This window comes from Podarcis pityusensis, assembly GCF_964106645.2.
Source record: "Podarcis pityusensis genome assembly, chromosome: 16".
NCBI classification, from domain to species: Eukaryota; Metazoa; Chordata; class Lepidosauria; order Squamata; family Lacertidae; genus Podarcis; species Podarcis pityusensis.
The window spans coordinates 17,031,675-17,046,579 of NC_138041.1; the positions used below are offsets into that span (position 1 = coordinate 17,031,675).

At 46.9% G+C, this 14,905-nt stretch overlaps 2 protein-coding genes across 4 annotated transcripts in view; one reads left to right on the forward strand and one right to left on the reverse strand.

Moving 5' to 3' along the window:
* Positions 1–1,409, reverse strand: part of RNF115 (ring finger protein 115) — a 37,136-nt gene extending 35,727 nt beyond the window's left edge. The window contains exon 1 of one of the 2 annotated variants that reach the window (XM_080984314.1): positions 1,134–1,409. In XM_080984314.1, the coding sequence (XP_080840440.1) occupies positions 1,134–1,226 (93 nt within the window). In that variant the 5' untranslated portion in view covers positions 1,227–1,409. The remainder of the gene's footprint in view (positions 1–1,133) is intronic. The other variant, XM_080984315.1, reaches the window with a different exon arrangement.
* An 83-nt stretch (positions 1,410–1,492) lies between these two features.
* POLR3C (RNA polymerase III subunit C) lies at positions 1,493–14,829 on the forward strand. Of its 2 annotated transcripts, none has more exons than XM_080984257.1 (15): positions 1,493–1,647; positions 2,436–2,609; positions 2,991–3,246; positions 3,345–3,530; positions 4,068–4,156; positions 5,140–5,244; positions 6,633–6,725; positions 8,363–8,443; positions 8,582–8,633; positions 9,735–9,795; positions 11,144–11,294; positions 12,913–13,014; positions 13,131–13,180; positions 13,541–13,690; positions 14,569–14,829. In XM_080984257.1, exons 2-15 carry the CDS (start codon positions 2,463–2,465, stop codon positions 14,645–14,647), a joined length of 1,602 nt encoding a protein of 533 aa, XP_080840383.1. In that variant the 5' UTR covers positions 1,493–1,647; positions 2,436–2,462; the 3' UTR covers positions 14,648–14,829. The 2 variants fall into 2 exon arrangements, with proteins under 2 accessions (XP_080840383.1, XP_080840384.1); XM_080984258.1 differs by lacking the exon at positions 1,493–1,647 and adding an exon at positions 1,775–1,905.
* Positions 14,830–14,905: the final 76 nt, after the last annotated feature.

A 14,905-nucleotide genomic window follows, 5' to 3' on the forward strand; every position in this document is an offset into this window, starting at 1 on the left:
CTACAACTCCTTGCAGCCTCCACCCATACTTTCAGCCTCAGAACTCCGTATATGGGCAACATAATGCAGGTAACCTGCCACTTCAGCTTTATACACTCAGCAGTTTTTAAATAAATAAATAAAAAGGAGGTGAAAAGGGGGTGGGCATCTAGGAACCCAACATTGAACCCAACGTGTTTTGCCTATATGTGATTTTGGCTTAACAGTTGAGTGTCGTCTGTGCCCTGATTTCCCTCTGCCCTCTACCCTCAGCACAGGGCACAAGTTCTCCAGATACACTTTTGCCTTCTCCATACCTTGGTGTTGGTCAAGGTGGGAAGGAACAGAAGCCAATTCTCTTTTGTAGTAGTAGCAGCAATAACAAATCTATTACCACCACTACCACCCTCACACAATACATTTGAGAGCAAAGGATAATAGGACCTTGTGGTCTGTCTGAACCCCACCACCCACTTCACTTGGATTCAAGTTGCATATGGGGTTCAAAACCTAAAATCCCTTACCATTCCTATTACTGGCGGTGAATGGAAGTAGGACGGGGCCTTCTCTCTCCTGTCCCCGCCCCCACCCTTCCAATCAGATCCCTGCCCTTTCATATTGTGGCAGGAGAACACTGAGACTCTGTTCAGAAAAACAAAACAAAACCACCATACTACGTAGATGCTGCAAATCGAATAAACATGACCCCCAGAGTCTAGTCTTGTTGAATTCAATGAGGGTTAGGCCTGAGATGACAAGGTACAGGATCATGTTGTTAACTCCTTAGGCTCCACAATCAGTCTGAGAAAAGGACCCAAGGAACCCAGACACCCCCCAGTCAGAAAGATGAAGCAACAAGTCCTGGCCTCAAATCCCTTCCCCCTCCCCCTCCCAAAGATGGACTCAGGAGTCCTGGCCTGAATCGTCCCTCCCCCCCCCACCCCACTTTTCAAAGGATGAACCCAGGAATCCTGGCCTCAGCAACGTCACCTCCCCACCCCGTCCCAAGAATGGACCCTGGAGTCCTGGGCCCCCTAACGAATTAACCTAACTCTCTCCCTCTCCCCTCCCCCCCACCCCGCCCGCTTGTGGTTATTTCAAAGACAGGGAAGGGGGGGCATATTCAGACAGACCCGCCCCGGCCTCTCCCTTACCGGCAGTTTGGGGCTGACTTCCCCCTTGCAGCTGTGGCAGAAAAAGCGGTGCTGGGAGACGGCGGCCGCCGCAGCCGCCGACGCCTCCGCCATTTTGCTTCCCCTCCCCCTCCGCCGCCGCCGTCGTCGTCGTCGCCGCTGCCGTCAGTCCTCCTGAACCAGCAACGCTCCGCCGCCACAGACCACACGGAGGACTCGAGGCCTAGAGCGGAACACTGTGGAACGCCGAGGGGACGCTCTAGCCGCCACACTTCCACACTTCACTTCCCTCTTTCTCCTTCTCCTCCCAAGCCTTGGCAGCGGAAACCTAGGAGAAGTTTTTTTTTAAAGGGGGCGGGGCGTCAAGACTGCTGGGTACCGGATGTGGTTCCCCGGGCATAGCGAAGGGTCCGGCGGAGCGTGGTTGCCATGGTTGCCGCCATGGAAAGGGAGGCGGAGGCCTAGTCGAGTAGGGAAAACGGGCCGCCCTCTGACCCGAAGGTTACGGGCTCGGGTGTAAAGAGAGTCCATTCGGGTAGGTAGAGGAGAGGGAGGACTCTTGGATCCGCGGCCACGGGGGTGTTGAGTCGGTGGGGACCACGTAGGGAGGAGGAGAGCTGGGAGCCAGGACTCCTGGGTTCATCAGGGGAGGGAGCGGCTGGACTTGGTCGTCTTTCTGGTCTAAGGCGGCGGGGTCGATATAGGGGGTCAGCTGGGGTCTCCTGGGTTCATCAGGGAATGGCCAAGCATATGGAAGAACAAGCCTTGTTGTTATTATTACACGGTAGACCAGGTAACTTCAAGAATGTGAAACTTAACCGGATGTGCATTTCCCCCTTCTTTAACCCTCGCCTTGATCTCGTGCCCTTTCCTCTTGTGTCAAATTCACAATCGTAAGCTTCTCAGCACCGACGCCCATTGCTATTCTGTAAAAACACCACGTGTGGTGTTTTGTGTGGGGTGCATTAAAAAAACCAAAACCATTGTGCGGATGTGTTGTCAGTGTTAATGAGGTTTACAGACTTGCACAGTAAAAGATTAAAAGGAGCAGGGGATTTATTTTCTACAAGAGGTGTTCAAGAATGCAGTCTCCACTTCCTACCTCCAACACAGTTCAGGAAAAGCATTAGTACTTGAATCTGCTGAATGTGTGTATTGGCTCTCACGGTGGATTAGCTGTAAAAATGTGAACACCCCATGCAGAGATTGGGGGGATTCTTTTGTTCATCTTATCCTTGCCTTCACATCTCTAGCCATTACGACCACAGTAAAATGTCCATTTGTGCTTGTGCTGAGTTGTGTGGATACATTCTTGTCTTACAGAGGGCCAGACAGATATATTCCTGCAAGATGACCCAGGCAGAAATCAAGCTCTCTTCCCTCTTGCTCTCTGAACATTTTGGTGAGATCGTAGAAAAGATTGGGACGCACCTCATTCGCATGGGTAGCCAGCCATTACGGATGATAGCTCATGACACTGGGATGTCACTTGACCAGGTATGCATAGTGGTAGATGGCACTGATGCAGAAGAAAGGCTGTTACATGAATAATGGCTTTGCACTAGAGAACCATAGAGTTTAGGCCTTCAGTCAGGGAGACCTAGGTTCAAATCCCTGCTTGGCCATGAAGGTCCCTGCATGACTTAAGGCCTGTTAACTTCTTCCACCTCAGAGGGGTGTTGTAAGTGGGCAAAGGGGTGCATTATAAATACTGCTGTTCCTGGCAAAGGATTTCTCTGGATGATCCATAAGGTTCATTCTGACTCTGAATCCTTTTCACACTGTTTTGCTCAAAATTGAATGCTGTGCTCTGGACTGGGGTTGGGTAGAGTCTGCAGATCTCCATATATACACCGTGCTTTTCTCCCATCTGCACAGGTTCGGAAGGCACTCTGTGTCCTGATCCAGCACAACTTGGTGACGTATGAGCTGCAGAAGCGAGGCCTGGTGGAGTATGAAGCCCAGTGCAGCCGAGTGCTGCGGATCCTCCGCTACCCCCGCTATATCTACACTGCCAAGACCCTTTATAGTGACACGGGTGAGCTGATCGTGGAGGAGCTGCTGCTCAATGGCAAGATGTCCATGAGCGCCACAGTGAAGAAGGTGGCTGACCGGCTGACAGAAACAATGGAAGGTGAGCTGAATTTAAGGTGGGGCTCAGCCCTGGAAAAGCACTTTTGGGTGGAGCCTGGAACTAAGGTCTGAGTCGAGGGTTTGTTTCCTTTTCTTCAGATGGTAAAACAATGGAGTACAGTGAAGTCTCGAGCACGTTTGTACGCCTGGCAGACACCCACTTTGTTCAGAGATGCCCATCGGTCCCTGAAGGTCCAGAGCCTTCTGATGGCCCACCTCCTCCTGTGCCCACATTGCAGCTTAACGAAAAGGATATGTATGTGGTTCCAAAACTGAATCTCATAGGTGAGGAACCAACTCAGAGGCCCCATGATCATTTCGTTAATCCTTGTAAAACTGCATCGTCATAGATGATGTGCAGCATTGGCTGGCGACTGGTAAGCAATGTCTCAAAGCTATTTTCCTAAACAGCAAAGATGTCTTGGCTCAGCAAAGCTCATTTCAGGTGGTTTCAGGAGAGAAAGGAAATGGTGGTCCTGTCTACAGTTGGTTTTATGCCATCTTAATTCATCCCCTTGCCGCCGCCACCCAAAAAGAAACCCTTGGGAGTTGTAGCTTGTGATGCTGAAAAGTGTTTGTCCTTGCTTTTCTCTCCTCACACCCTTTCAAACCACAATTCTTGGGTTCCCAATGATAATGGTTTGATTGTTAAATCATATGAAAACGTATGTGGATTTGCCCTGAGAGAAATAGATAGCGTATCATGCTTACAAAGCATGATCCTTGATGGAAGATGAGGGCTGAGCAGCTATAAAAAGGTGGGCTTCGGCAGACTGCACCCTTATTGCTACTCAAAGTGCAGACCTTTCTTTTGGCCATCAGGGAAGGGGAAGAGGAGGCACTCCGACAACGGCCAAGACAACGGAGAACGCAAAGCGAAACGACAAAAGCAGGAGGCAGACAGCAATGAGGTAAAGAGGCCGCTGAGCTGGGTAGTGCATCCCTTCATGAACGGGTACTGGAAATTTAGCTTTCTCCATCACCTTGAAAGGAAGAGCAAATCTCCCATTGGTTTTAATCATAGCATCATAGAATTGTACAGTTGGAAAGGACCACAAGGGTCACCTAGTCCAACCCCTTGCAATGTAGGAATCTTTAGCCAAAAAATGGGGCTCAAGCCCACGACCCTGAAATTAAGAGCCTCGTGCTCTACTGACTGTAATATCTAAATGATGGGTTTGGAGGAGGTGAGCAGTCTTAATATATATTGTGAGGCAGAACGGGGGGGTGGACGTGTGGTGCCTTGGCAGTAGTTGGAGGGTAGATCCTACCCACGGTTAGGGCATGATAAGGCTTGATTTCGTGACAGGGTGTGCCCCATGTAAATTAAGAGTAACTGTAACATCATTTGAGGTTGTAATCAACGTAAGTTCAATTCAGAATAGACCTATTGAGAATAATGGACCTAAGTTACTCATGTTCATTAATGTATCTACTCAAAGTAGGACTATCATTGGTTGCAACCCTTGGTTTTATTACCTTTAGCACCGAAAGTGTACTGCAGTTGTCCTGGTTATTTCATTTAATTCTTTATCTCTCCCCACCCCCACCCCAAGTCTTGTCTTGCTGGTCATTATAGCTGTGCAGATCAGCTCAATGGCATGTGGGCTTCGTCTCCTGAAGCCATAGAGGAAGCAGCCAACATGATTTTTCCCTCCCAGTGCAGCGAAAGGAATTGTGGATTTACTTGTTTTTAAAGCAAAATAAATCATGCAAATGAAGTTTCTGCACACTTGCTCTATTAGCATAATATATGCAAGTTGCAGGATTTAGTGTTTGTGGTGACAGAATTTTGGTTGGAGTATGCTAGGGGTACAAGTAGCACACCCAGTAGTGCAATTTGATACACAGGGTAACACCTGCTTCCCGCTTTCTCCCAATCAACACTTCTCAGTCTCCATCAGATGATGGAATCTACTGGCAAGTCAACATTGACCGTTTCCACCAGCACTTCCGAGATCAAGCCATTGTCAGCGCTGTGGCCAACAGAATGGACCAGGTGTGTTGCTTTCCTTCTTGTGGGGGGTGGGGGGTCTATGTCATTAGACTAATATATGGTGTAGCCACATTTGGGATACTGTGTACAGTTCTGGTTGCCCCACCTCAGAAAGGATATTCTAGAGATAGAAAATTTTCAGAAACGGGCAGCCAAAATGATGAAGGGGGGATAGAGTGACCCTTCTATGAAGAAAGGTTGTAGCATTGGAGAATTTCTCATTTAGAGAACAGGCGAGTAAGAGGAGACCCGATAGAAGTTTATAAAATTATGCATGGCATGGAGAAAGTGGACAGAGAAAAGTTATACACCCTCTTGCATAAAACCAGAACTTGTGGGCATCCAGTGAAGCTGAATGTTGGAAGTTTCAGGGCAGATAAAAGAAAACACTTCTTAATGTGGCACATAGTTAAATTGTAGAACATGGGTCAGCAAACTAAGGCCCGCGGGCCAGATCAGGCCCAATTGCCTTCTAAATCCAGCCTGCGGACGGTCCGGGAATCGCCGCGTGGATTGCCATTGCGCATGCTTTTTCCCTCTCCCTCATACCTGCTTCTCCTTGCCCTGCCTAGAGAAGGAAGGGGGCTGGGCTTTGTTGGTGCCAGCCCCTCTCCGGAGTCGTGTGCTGCTCATCGTGCCACCAGCCCCTGCCGCTTGCAAGACACAGGAGCTGCGGTTGGCTGAGTGCCCCTCTCGAATGGCCGCTATTTAAAGCAGCCCCTCTCTGAAGCCCTTTCATGTGCCACTCATCATCCCTCATTCATTCTCCCGCTCCCCCAATATAGTCCGGCCCCCCACAAGGTCTGAGGGACAGTGTACCGGCCCCCTGCTGTAGAACTTGCCCACACAGGAGGCAGTTATGGCCATTGGATGGCTTTAAAAGAGGATTAGAAAAATTCATGGAGGAAAGGGCTATCAGTGACAACTAGCCATGATGGTTATTCTCTGCCTCAATACTCGGAGGCAGTAATACTCCTGAATACCCATTGCTGGAAACCACAGTAGGGGAGAGAGCTCTTGTGCTCGGGTCCTGCTTGTGGATTTTCTCATGGAGGCATCTGGGTGGCCACCATGAGAACAGCATGCTGGACTGGAAGGGCCATTGGGCTCATCCAGCAGGCTTGTCATACAGTAAGTCCTTGCGTTCTTACTGGAGGCTGTTTCCTCTGCTTTGGCATTTCCTCCCCTGGCCAGTTTTTAGTTTATCAAAGAAGAGTTTTAGCTTTTCCCTTTTCCTTGGCATACTGGTTTTCTACGTGCAGGGATTTATTACTTGATTTTGGTATGGCAGAGCTTTTTAATCATGCAAGCTCCCACCTACATTTTACAGTCTATGCACAAAACAAGGACTTCCCTAAGAGTTCTGCCTCTGTCTCCTCCCTTTCCGACAGACCAGCAGTGAAATTGTGCGGACGATGCTGCGAATGAGTGAAGTCACAACCTCTTCCAATGCGCCGTACACCATGCCCCTGTCTTCCAACGAGGTGAGCAGCTACTTGGGACTTGTTGACAGATGTGTATGAAAGCATGTGTGTAAGGCACGTGTTCAGTGTACGTGTGGAGTGTGTGGGCATGTGTGCTCTGTGTACTTGTGGGGTGGCCCTGCCTTCCAGCTCTGACCTTGATCCCTTTTTGCCACACCCACTTTCATTTGGGTCCCTCCCACCATTGGTGTGCAGTTCCTGGAAGGATGGCACCAGAGGCAAGGCAGCTCTTGGCCTAAAGAGGTCACTGACCCCCTGTAATAAACCCCTCAGTAGAGTGGCTCATGCCTGCCATGACTGAGGGTTCAGTCAGGAATTCATTGCTGTCCTTTCCCCAGGTCGGAGTAGCTACTAGAGAGGGGATGGCTCGTTTTTGCCAGGGGCACATGGCTTGCCTTGGTATGTGATATTGTTATTTATTTATATGCCATCTTTCAGCCAAAAAAAGGCCCCCAGGACAGCTTATAAAAAATTACAAATGCAAATACAAACATATCAGCGCAAATACAATACAAATCGTACTGAATCTTAACATCTCAAAAGGATATAATGCATTCATTTTCCTGCCAAAAGAGCAACAGATTATGCCCCACAAAACATTAAGAGAGAGCAGGAGAGAGCTTTTGTGAGTTGTTTGGCATTTCTTTCTTTGTTTTATGTAATCGTAGAGCTGGAAGATGACCTTGGGGAGGTAATCTAGCCTAACCCTCTGCTCAGTGATGGGATCTTCCAGCAACTGCACACCTGGCAGATGGCTGCCCAGCTTCTGCTTAAAAACAACAACCCAGCAGCACAGAGCCTGTGCCTCCCAAGAAAGGCTGTTCTCTTGCCTAATAGCTCTTACTATTAGGAGGTTTTGTCAAAATCTGCTTCCCTTCAGTTCCCGGCTCTTCATTTCTCGTTTTTCCCTTTGGAGTATCAAAGAGCTAGCCTGCTCCACCAACAACATGACAGCCCTTCAGATATTTCAAGGCTGGTATCATGTCGTCATCCTGTCTCTCCCCCCCCCCCCCTTTTTAATTTTTTCCAGGCTAAATATACTCCACGTTTTCCACTGGTTTTCATAGGACTTCTATACTACTTGTTCTGGAATAATGGTATTATAGATTAATGGCTGTATATTTATGCACACTGTTATATAGGTTTAGAAAATAAAGCTATAAAAAGTAAATAAAATGTATAGATCAAATAAAAAGAGACTTTAAAACCATAACTATAACTGTGACAGAGTGCAATGCAGAGGTTCTATATCAATACTAAGAAATAATTATGGAGAGATGGGTCAGAGTTTACATCAGAACTTACATCAGATCAGGAGCCATCCGCAACAAGAACAAATCAATTGGTTAGGGAAGGGGAAAGTCTGAAACGTGTCTAGGCCAGGCAAGAGGAGAATTCTTCAAGGGGAAGGCAAATATCCCCTCTATAGCTAACATGAGTCATTTCAGGTTTGTGTAATACACTTTTGTTGGTTATGAAGGTTATAAATGGAAACCACACTATTCATTAAAATACATTGTTCTGTAAAGAACCTCTTGTAGGTCATCCGCTCTCTGGTTATGTTCAGTAATAGTTTAAAGTCTGTAAGAAGTCACAGGATATCTACAACACTGGACTTCTGATTTGTTTTTTTAAAGATATTCCGGTCGCTTCCGGCTGGTTACAACATCTCCAAACAGATTCTCGATCAGTACCTCACTCTATTAGCAGATGATCCGGTAAGAAAGTCCTCTTCTGGATTATTATTCTCATTTCGAACAGTGCCTTTCAAATGGCATGCTCTTTTTCTTTTCTTTTTTACTTCCTTTTTCTGATAATAAAACCTTGTCTGGTTCAATCCTTTAATCTCCCCACAGCTGGAGTTTGTTGGCAAGTCGGGGGAGAGTGGCGGAGGAATGTACGTCATCAGTATCCTTTTTGACTTGGCTGTATCATGAGGACTGGTTTCGTGTTTGAGTGGAAGCTGTGCTAGTTGTTAGGAGGGTGTGCCTGCACTTCTATGCTGAACACGTGTACTTGTGTACATGAAGAGCACATTCCAGCCCGCCCATTGTGGGGTGCCAGCTGCTACACGGGCTCAGCTCAGCCAACCTGGGGGAGATGCAGCAGAAGCCAGAGATAGCAGCTCACTTACCTAGCAAATGGATTGTGGGGCCCAGAGGAAGAGAGAATAGGTAGGGGGGGGGGCAGGAGCCAAAGCAGCCCACAGGAGCTCCTTCACAGTGCTGATCCCAGCTGCGGCACTAGGGCAAAGAGCAACCAATCCTTGGACCCTGCACAGCCCACCTGTTCTTCACCTCAGCCACCGAATGCCTTAAAGAGATGCTTCTCTCATGTCTCTTAAAGAGGGACTGGTGAATCTTAAGGAACTTGTTACAGCCTAGACCTTGGAGCAGCCAATGTCCTCTCAAGTGAGGAAAGAACCAAGGGAAAGGTTGGTTCTCTGCTCTTCTCTTCTCCCTACCCCACATTTTCTCACTCAGTTTATCCAAAGATAAAAACTGAGAGAAAATGGCCAGGGGCAAAACAAGCTGGGCCTGCATGGTCAGAGGCAGCAGTGCTTCTGAATAAAAGTTGCTGGAAACGGCAAGAGGAGAGTGTGCTCTTGGGCTCAGGTCCGGCTTGCAGGTTTCCCACAGGCATCTGGTTGGCCACTGGATGGAGCATCACTGTCTCTGGCCATTTTGGCTTGTAGCCATTGATGGCCTTGTTGTCCTCTATGAATTTGCCCATCCAAGTCAGTGGCCATCATTGCCTCCTGGGGGAGCCATAGTTTAACAATTTGCTGCATGAAGATGGACTTTTCCTTTATCTGTCCTGAATCTTGCAGGTTAGCAGGTGGCCCTGATGTGTCTTCGCATCATCGGAGAGCCTAGAAGGTGCCTCCCAAGTTAACCACCCAAACTGAACCTCCCGTCAGTCAGTTAGAAGGAGGTGAGGGGCAAACCACTTGTTGCGTACTAAAATTGAACTCTCTCTGACATTTTCCCCTAACCTTCCCTCAAACAGACCTTCATAAGGCCCTGGCGTCTCTGGCCACCGCAACGCTGGAATCAATAGTTCAGGAAAGGTAATGGGGAGCCTGCCTGTTTGGAGATGCAGGAGTTGAAAACTTGCTTTGAGTCAAGATAGCAGGCATGTCAGAGCTCATTGGCTTAATGTATTTGCAGTGTTATCTTGCATGCAGGCCTGCCTCAAGCCAGAAATGTAACAAGAGGCCGGCTTCTTGTGCCTGCTGCAGACATCTTTAGTCGCAGTGGTAAAAGCAATGTGCTATTTCCTCCTGCCAGCAGGGTGCAACCAAAATATCCCATTCATTTGTTTCATAAGAATTACGGTATATACAGATTGATTGTTTTAAAGCAAGCTCGAGGCGGTTTACGAAAAGAATAAGCTTATCGGTAAAAGCAGTTTAAAAACAATGATTTAAATTAATTAAAAAACATTAAGATAAAAACAGACTAAAATGCACATGACATTCTGCATCTCTGGGTAGGCTTGTCTAAACAAAAATGGGTTTGGCAAACACCAAACAGAGTACAGTGAAATTGCCTGCCTGATGTTAATAGGCAGAGAGTTCCAAAGTGGGTGCTGCCACACTAAAAGATTGATTTCTTACAGATGAGGAATGGTATTATGTGGCACCTATACTGGTGCTAGTTTCACAGACCAAAGCGGTCATGTGGGCATACATGGGGTACAGCGATCTCACAGGTAAACTGGTCCTGAGTTGTTGTTTTTTTCCTTTACATGCAAACAAACCATATAAACTTAGTACATGTTTTTACATTGACTTACAATAAAAAGACTCGTTTCTTAACTTAAGAGAATGTCTCCCTAGGTTTCCTGTGTGTTGATGGTGGTATAAAAATTGTCTTACCTGATTTTTATTTTCTTTCAACGTTTTACATTAGCTTCTCAGCCAAGCCTGTTTGCCATACATTTGTAGACCATCTGGTTAATGATAACTCAAGGACAGTTTTCCAATGTCAAGCAGCAACTATAAAAATGTTGATAAGCAGAGCACAGATCAGGCTGTCAAAGACTGACAGCAATGCTAACCGTGGACTGTACTGAATTTGTTGACCTTTTATCTTAATGGTTTCCTAGTAGAGAAAACATAGTTTTGAATAAACTGCTTATTTCTTGTCTAGTAAAGAAAATCATTCTGAGCTCTTTGTATCTCAGTAATACCTTGAAGTGCTTATAGCCATTGAGTCCCAATGATGGAATAAACTAGGCGCAGTTAGAGCTCTACACGTCTTTCAGCCTTTGACAACTTGGTACCCTCCAGATGTTTTGGACTCCCTGCATCCATCAGTTAGAAGCCAAACTGAGAAGCCTCATGCTGCATTGCATGATGCATTCAGAGAGTGCAAAAAACCAGCCTGCTATGCCATTTTATTTCTCTGATCTAGATTTGGGTCTCGTTGCGCTCGCATCTTCCGCCTGCTCCTGAGGAAGAAGCATCTGGAACAGAAGCAAATAGAAGACTTTGCAATGATCCCTGCCAAGGAAGCAAAGGAAATGATGTACAAAATGCTATCAACTAACTTTGTAGCCCTGCAGGTATGCTCCTTTGCGGGGGGGGGGGGGGGGGCTGTCCTGAATAATCTAGGTCTGAAAAATAAATTATGCAAAACCAAAGTTCCATGGAAGACCTGAGCTGTTTGGATGCAAGTCAAGATGAGCACTGTGAACTATCCAGGCCCTAAGGAAATAAGGTGGAAGCAGAATTCTTTGCAAGATTGCAACTCCTGTGCATACCATTCTCAACTCCCAGTGTGCTATTTTCATCAGCGTGAAAACCAGTTCCTGAGGTTCCGTCACACTCTAGCATCATCAAGAAACCAGACGTGTCACAGGGCTGCGCTGATTAAGGGGTGGGGTTCTACAGGTTGGAGCAAAACCAGTTCTCGGTGCTTCCCATGGAATTTTATGGGGACAAAAACTCAGACACAAGCATTACGAAGGGCAAGGGAGCCGGGAAAGAGGTGTCGTTAGTACACCCACACCTTGGCCCCTTGTCTATGGCCCCTATTCCACTGAAAGGCTCCATAGATTCCTATATAGAAAAGCTGAAAGTAGTGTGCTTGAGCATCAACATCAGAGGCAAAGTTGTTGATGACATGAGAGAAAGCCTTTGCTGTGGCCGCTCCCAGATGGCAGGATTCCCTCCCAAGAGAGGCTAGACTGGCTCCCTCCTTGTTAGCCTACTGCTGGAAGGTTAAAACCTTGTTTAGATTGGCCTTTGGAAACCAAGGTGCAGGTGATGCTGACCACTGGGCTGTCTTTGGGCAAACTGCATTTTAATGCTAGGCTTAAATGTGTTTTTCATGTGTTTTCATGTGAAACTTGCTTTCAACTGGTTTGTTTTTATTGCGTTGTATATTATAAAGGTGTTATAAGGATGCCGCCTTGAATCCCAGCTTGGGAGAAAGGCAGGACATACTGTAAATGCATTAAATAAATAAGCAACACAAGAAGAGCCTGCTAGATTCGACCAGTGGCCCACCTAGTCCTGCATCCTGTTCTCACAGCGGCCACCCAGTGGCTAAGGGACTGCATTGCAAATCAGGAATCATTGGTCTCAAATCCCATCACTGCCACTGAACATGCTCTTTCTCAGCTTCACTCCCCCCACCTGCAATATAATAATAATAAATAATAATAATAAATTTATTATTTATACCCCACCCATCCGGCTGGGTTTCCCCAGCCACTCTGGGTAGCTCCCAACAGATGAAAAACAGAATAAAACATCAAACATTAACAACTTCCCTAAACAGGACTCCCTTCAGATGTCTTCTAAAAGTCAGATAGTTGTTTATTTCCTTGACAACTTTTTAATTTTAAGTTCATATGGTTTCATGTACTGTTCTTGTGAACCACTTTGATGTTTTAGTTATGAATTACAGTCGTACCTCTGCTTACGTATCCCTCTGCTTACGTAAACTTTGGGATATGTAAGCGACAAACCCGGAAGTATATTTCCGGGTTTTTGCCGCACGTGCATGCACAGAATCGGTCTCTCCGGTTGTGAAAACCTCGGGATCCGGCCGGACCTCCCAAAGGGATCCCGTCCACAACCGGAGGTACCACTGTAGAGGTATATAAATAAGTCAGCATTCCAGTTCTCTCTTCATTATTAAGCAAACATAGTGGGTGTTCTCTCATTCAAAAACAGGAAATCCCCAAGACCCCCGATCATGCCCCTTCCCGCACTTTCTACCTATATACAGTGAACAGGCTCTCATCTGCGCGGATGCTGCTCCACCGCTGTTACAAGGTGTGTGTCCTGTGGCTTCACTGCCCTTGCTTTCCTTTAAAAAAAATATATTTTAAAAAAATCTGCTGGGAGAAATTGGATTGCAATAGTCCTTTTCTCTTCCTCCTCCCTTCCAGAGCGTGGCCAACCTGATAGAAAGACGCCTGCATGAGACCAAGGAGAACCGGTGAGTGAGTTGTCCTGGGGGGAGGAGGGTGGTTAGGGCAAGAAGTTGGAGCCCTCAAGATCCACCTCCGCAGGGTCACTCTTCCTCCGTTCGTCACTGCCGTCACAGCTTTGTGGTGCTGTGTGACAGGTTGCAAATCTCAGATTTTCAAAGGCCTGTTAAAAGTAGGAAACTCGCAGAGCTGGACCCCCAATTCTTCTATGTGAGTTTGTCTCAGTGGGGCTCACCCCAGGAGGACTTCATGAATTCTGCCTTGTGAAGGAGTCTTGGTTCTCTGCCTCGGGCCTTGCCACATCTTTGGCCAGCCTTAAACTGAAGTGGTGTGGTTCTGTCTGACCCGTGGCTTCTGTCCTGTGCCAGGCGTCTGCTGGAAAAATCCCAGCGCGTGGAGGCCATCCTCGCCTCAATACAGGCCTCAGGGGCAGAGGAGGCACAGCTGCAGGAGATCGAGGAAATGATCACAGCCCCCGAACGGCAGCAGCTGGAGAGCCTCAAGCACAACGTCAACAAGTAAGTGAGGAGGAGCAGATGGTGGGGATCAGAGAAGGGACTTTGGATGTCATCAAGTCCAAGCCATTTGCTCAGTGTAGGATCTGACTACAGTGTTCTGGACAGGGGGCTGCTCATCAGATCCTCCCTGCTCAGAGTGTGCCCCTCAATACCTGTTGCTGAGGGACACATGGAAAGGTGGGAAGGGCTGTTGCCTTTATGCCTTCCTTGTGGGCTTTTCAGAAGCTGCTGATTGGACACTACAGGAAAGAGGAAATTTGGAGGGTAAACACACCCTCAGTCAACCCACCCAGACAGGTGGTTCTTGTGCTGCCCAAATCAGAGTGCATGACCTCTGTTGTATTTAAAGGGTCACTTCTGTGGCCAGAATTGCCTCTAGGACATCTGGTGGAATGACTTCCATAAATTTTGAGAGAGTGAGCGTGTCTACTTTTTTCTTCTTAAACCACACCACAGGGCTAATAATGTGGATTTATCAAATTGCCCTATCAAATTGCTTCTTGGGGAAGCTTAAATGTTTTCTCTCACACACCCCTCCCTGTGTGTATCTGACATATAAGATCAATATTGTCACCTGATTACTTTTCTTAGTAAAAGTGATACTCAAGTGTCACAGCAGCTATCAGGGTAAGGAAGCACACCCCACCTTCTCTCTCTTTCTCACACAAATGAGAATAGACCACTTCTAAAATGTCACTTGCCATCTGCAGTTTTCAAAGTACTTGTATTTTTTTAAAAAAAAGTTTAGTTGTTAACTGGTTTTAATCAAGTACCATGTTTCGTTTATTAACATATTCTTAACTGAGTAATCAAAACTGACATATAATGTAGCTGGAATAATATATATATATATTCATATTTCTCCCCTTTTAACAAAGGATTGATGCAAGTGAGAACCAGGTGGATGAGACCATATTCATTTTGGAATCCTATATCAACAGCACCATCAAGAGCTGAACACCCCCAGTGACTACAAGGCAACGGAGAGGGGCTGTCTTCCTCCTCCCTAAGGAGCAATTCTGTCTCCCCATCACAAGCAGGGCTCATGGACACTGAGTGTTGGGTGTGCTTCAACCACTGCTTGTGACTCTATTTATGTCAATTTTTTACAAAAGGAAATAAAAAGACAGACCTGTTGACGTAGACTGGTTGGGAAGTGTTAAGGGGAAGAATGCATATTTGGGTGCGAAAGGATTGTTCTAAAACATAGCCTTG

Excerpts from the sequence above, each read along its gene's own strand:
- POLR3C (XM_080984257.1), top strand. The coding sequence starts at position 2,463 with ATGACCCAGGCAGAAATCAAGCTCTCTTCCCTCTTGCTCTCTGAACAT. Across the intron at positions 3,531-4,067 it reads TCCAAAACTGAATCTCATAG|GGAAGGGGAAGAGGAGGCAC; the intron begins GTGAGGAACCAA and ends TTTGGCCATCAG. Across the intron at positions 4,157-5,139 it reads AGGAGGCAGACAGCAATGAG|TCTCCATCAGATGATGGAAT; the intron begins GTAAAGAGGCCG and ends AACACTTCTCAG.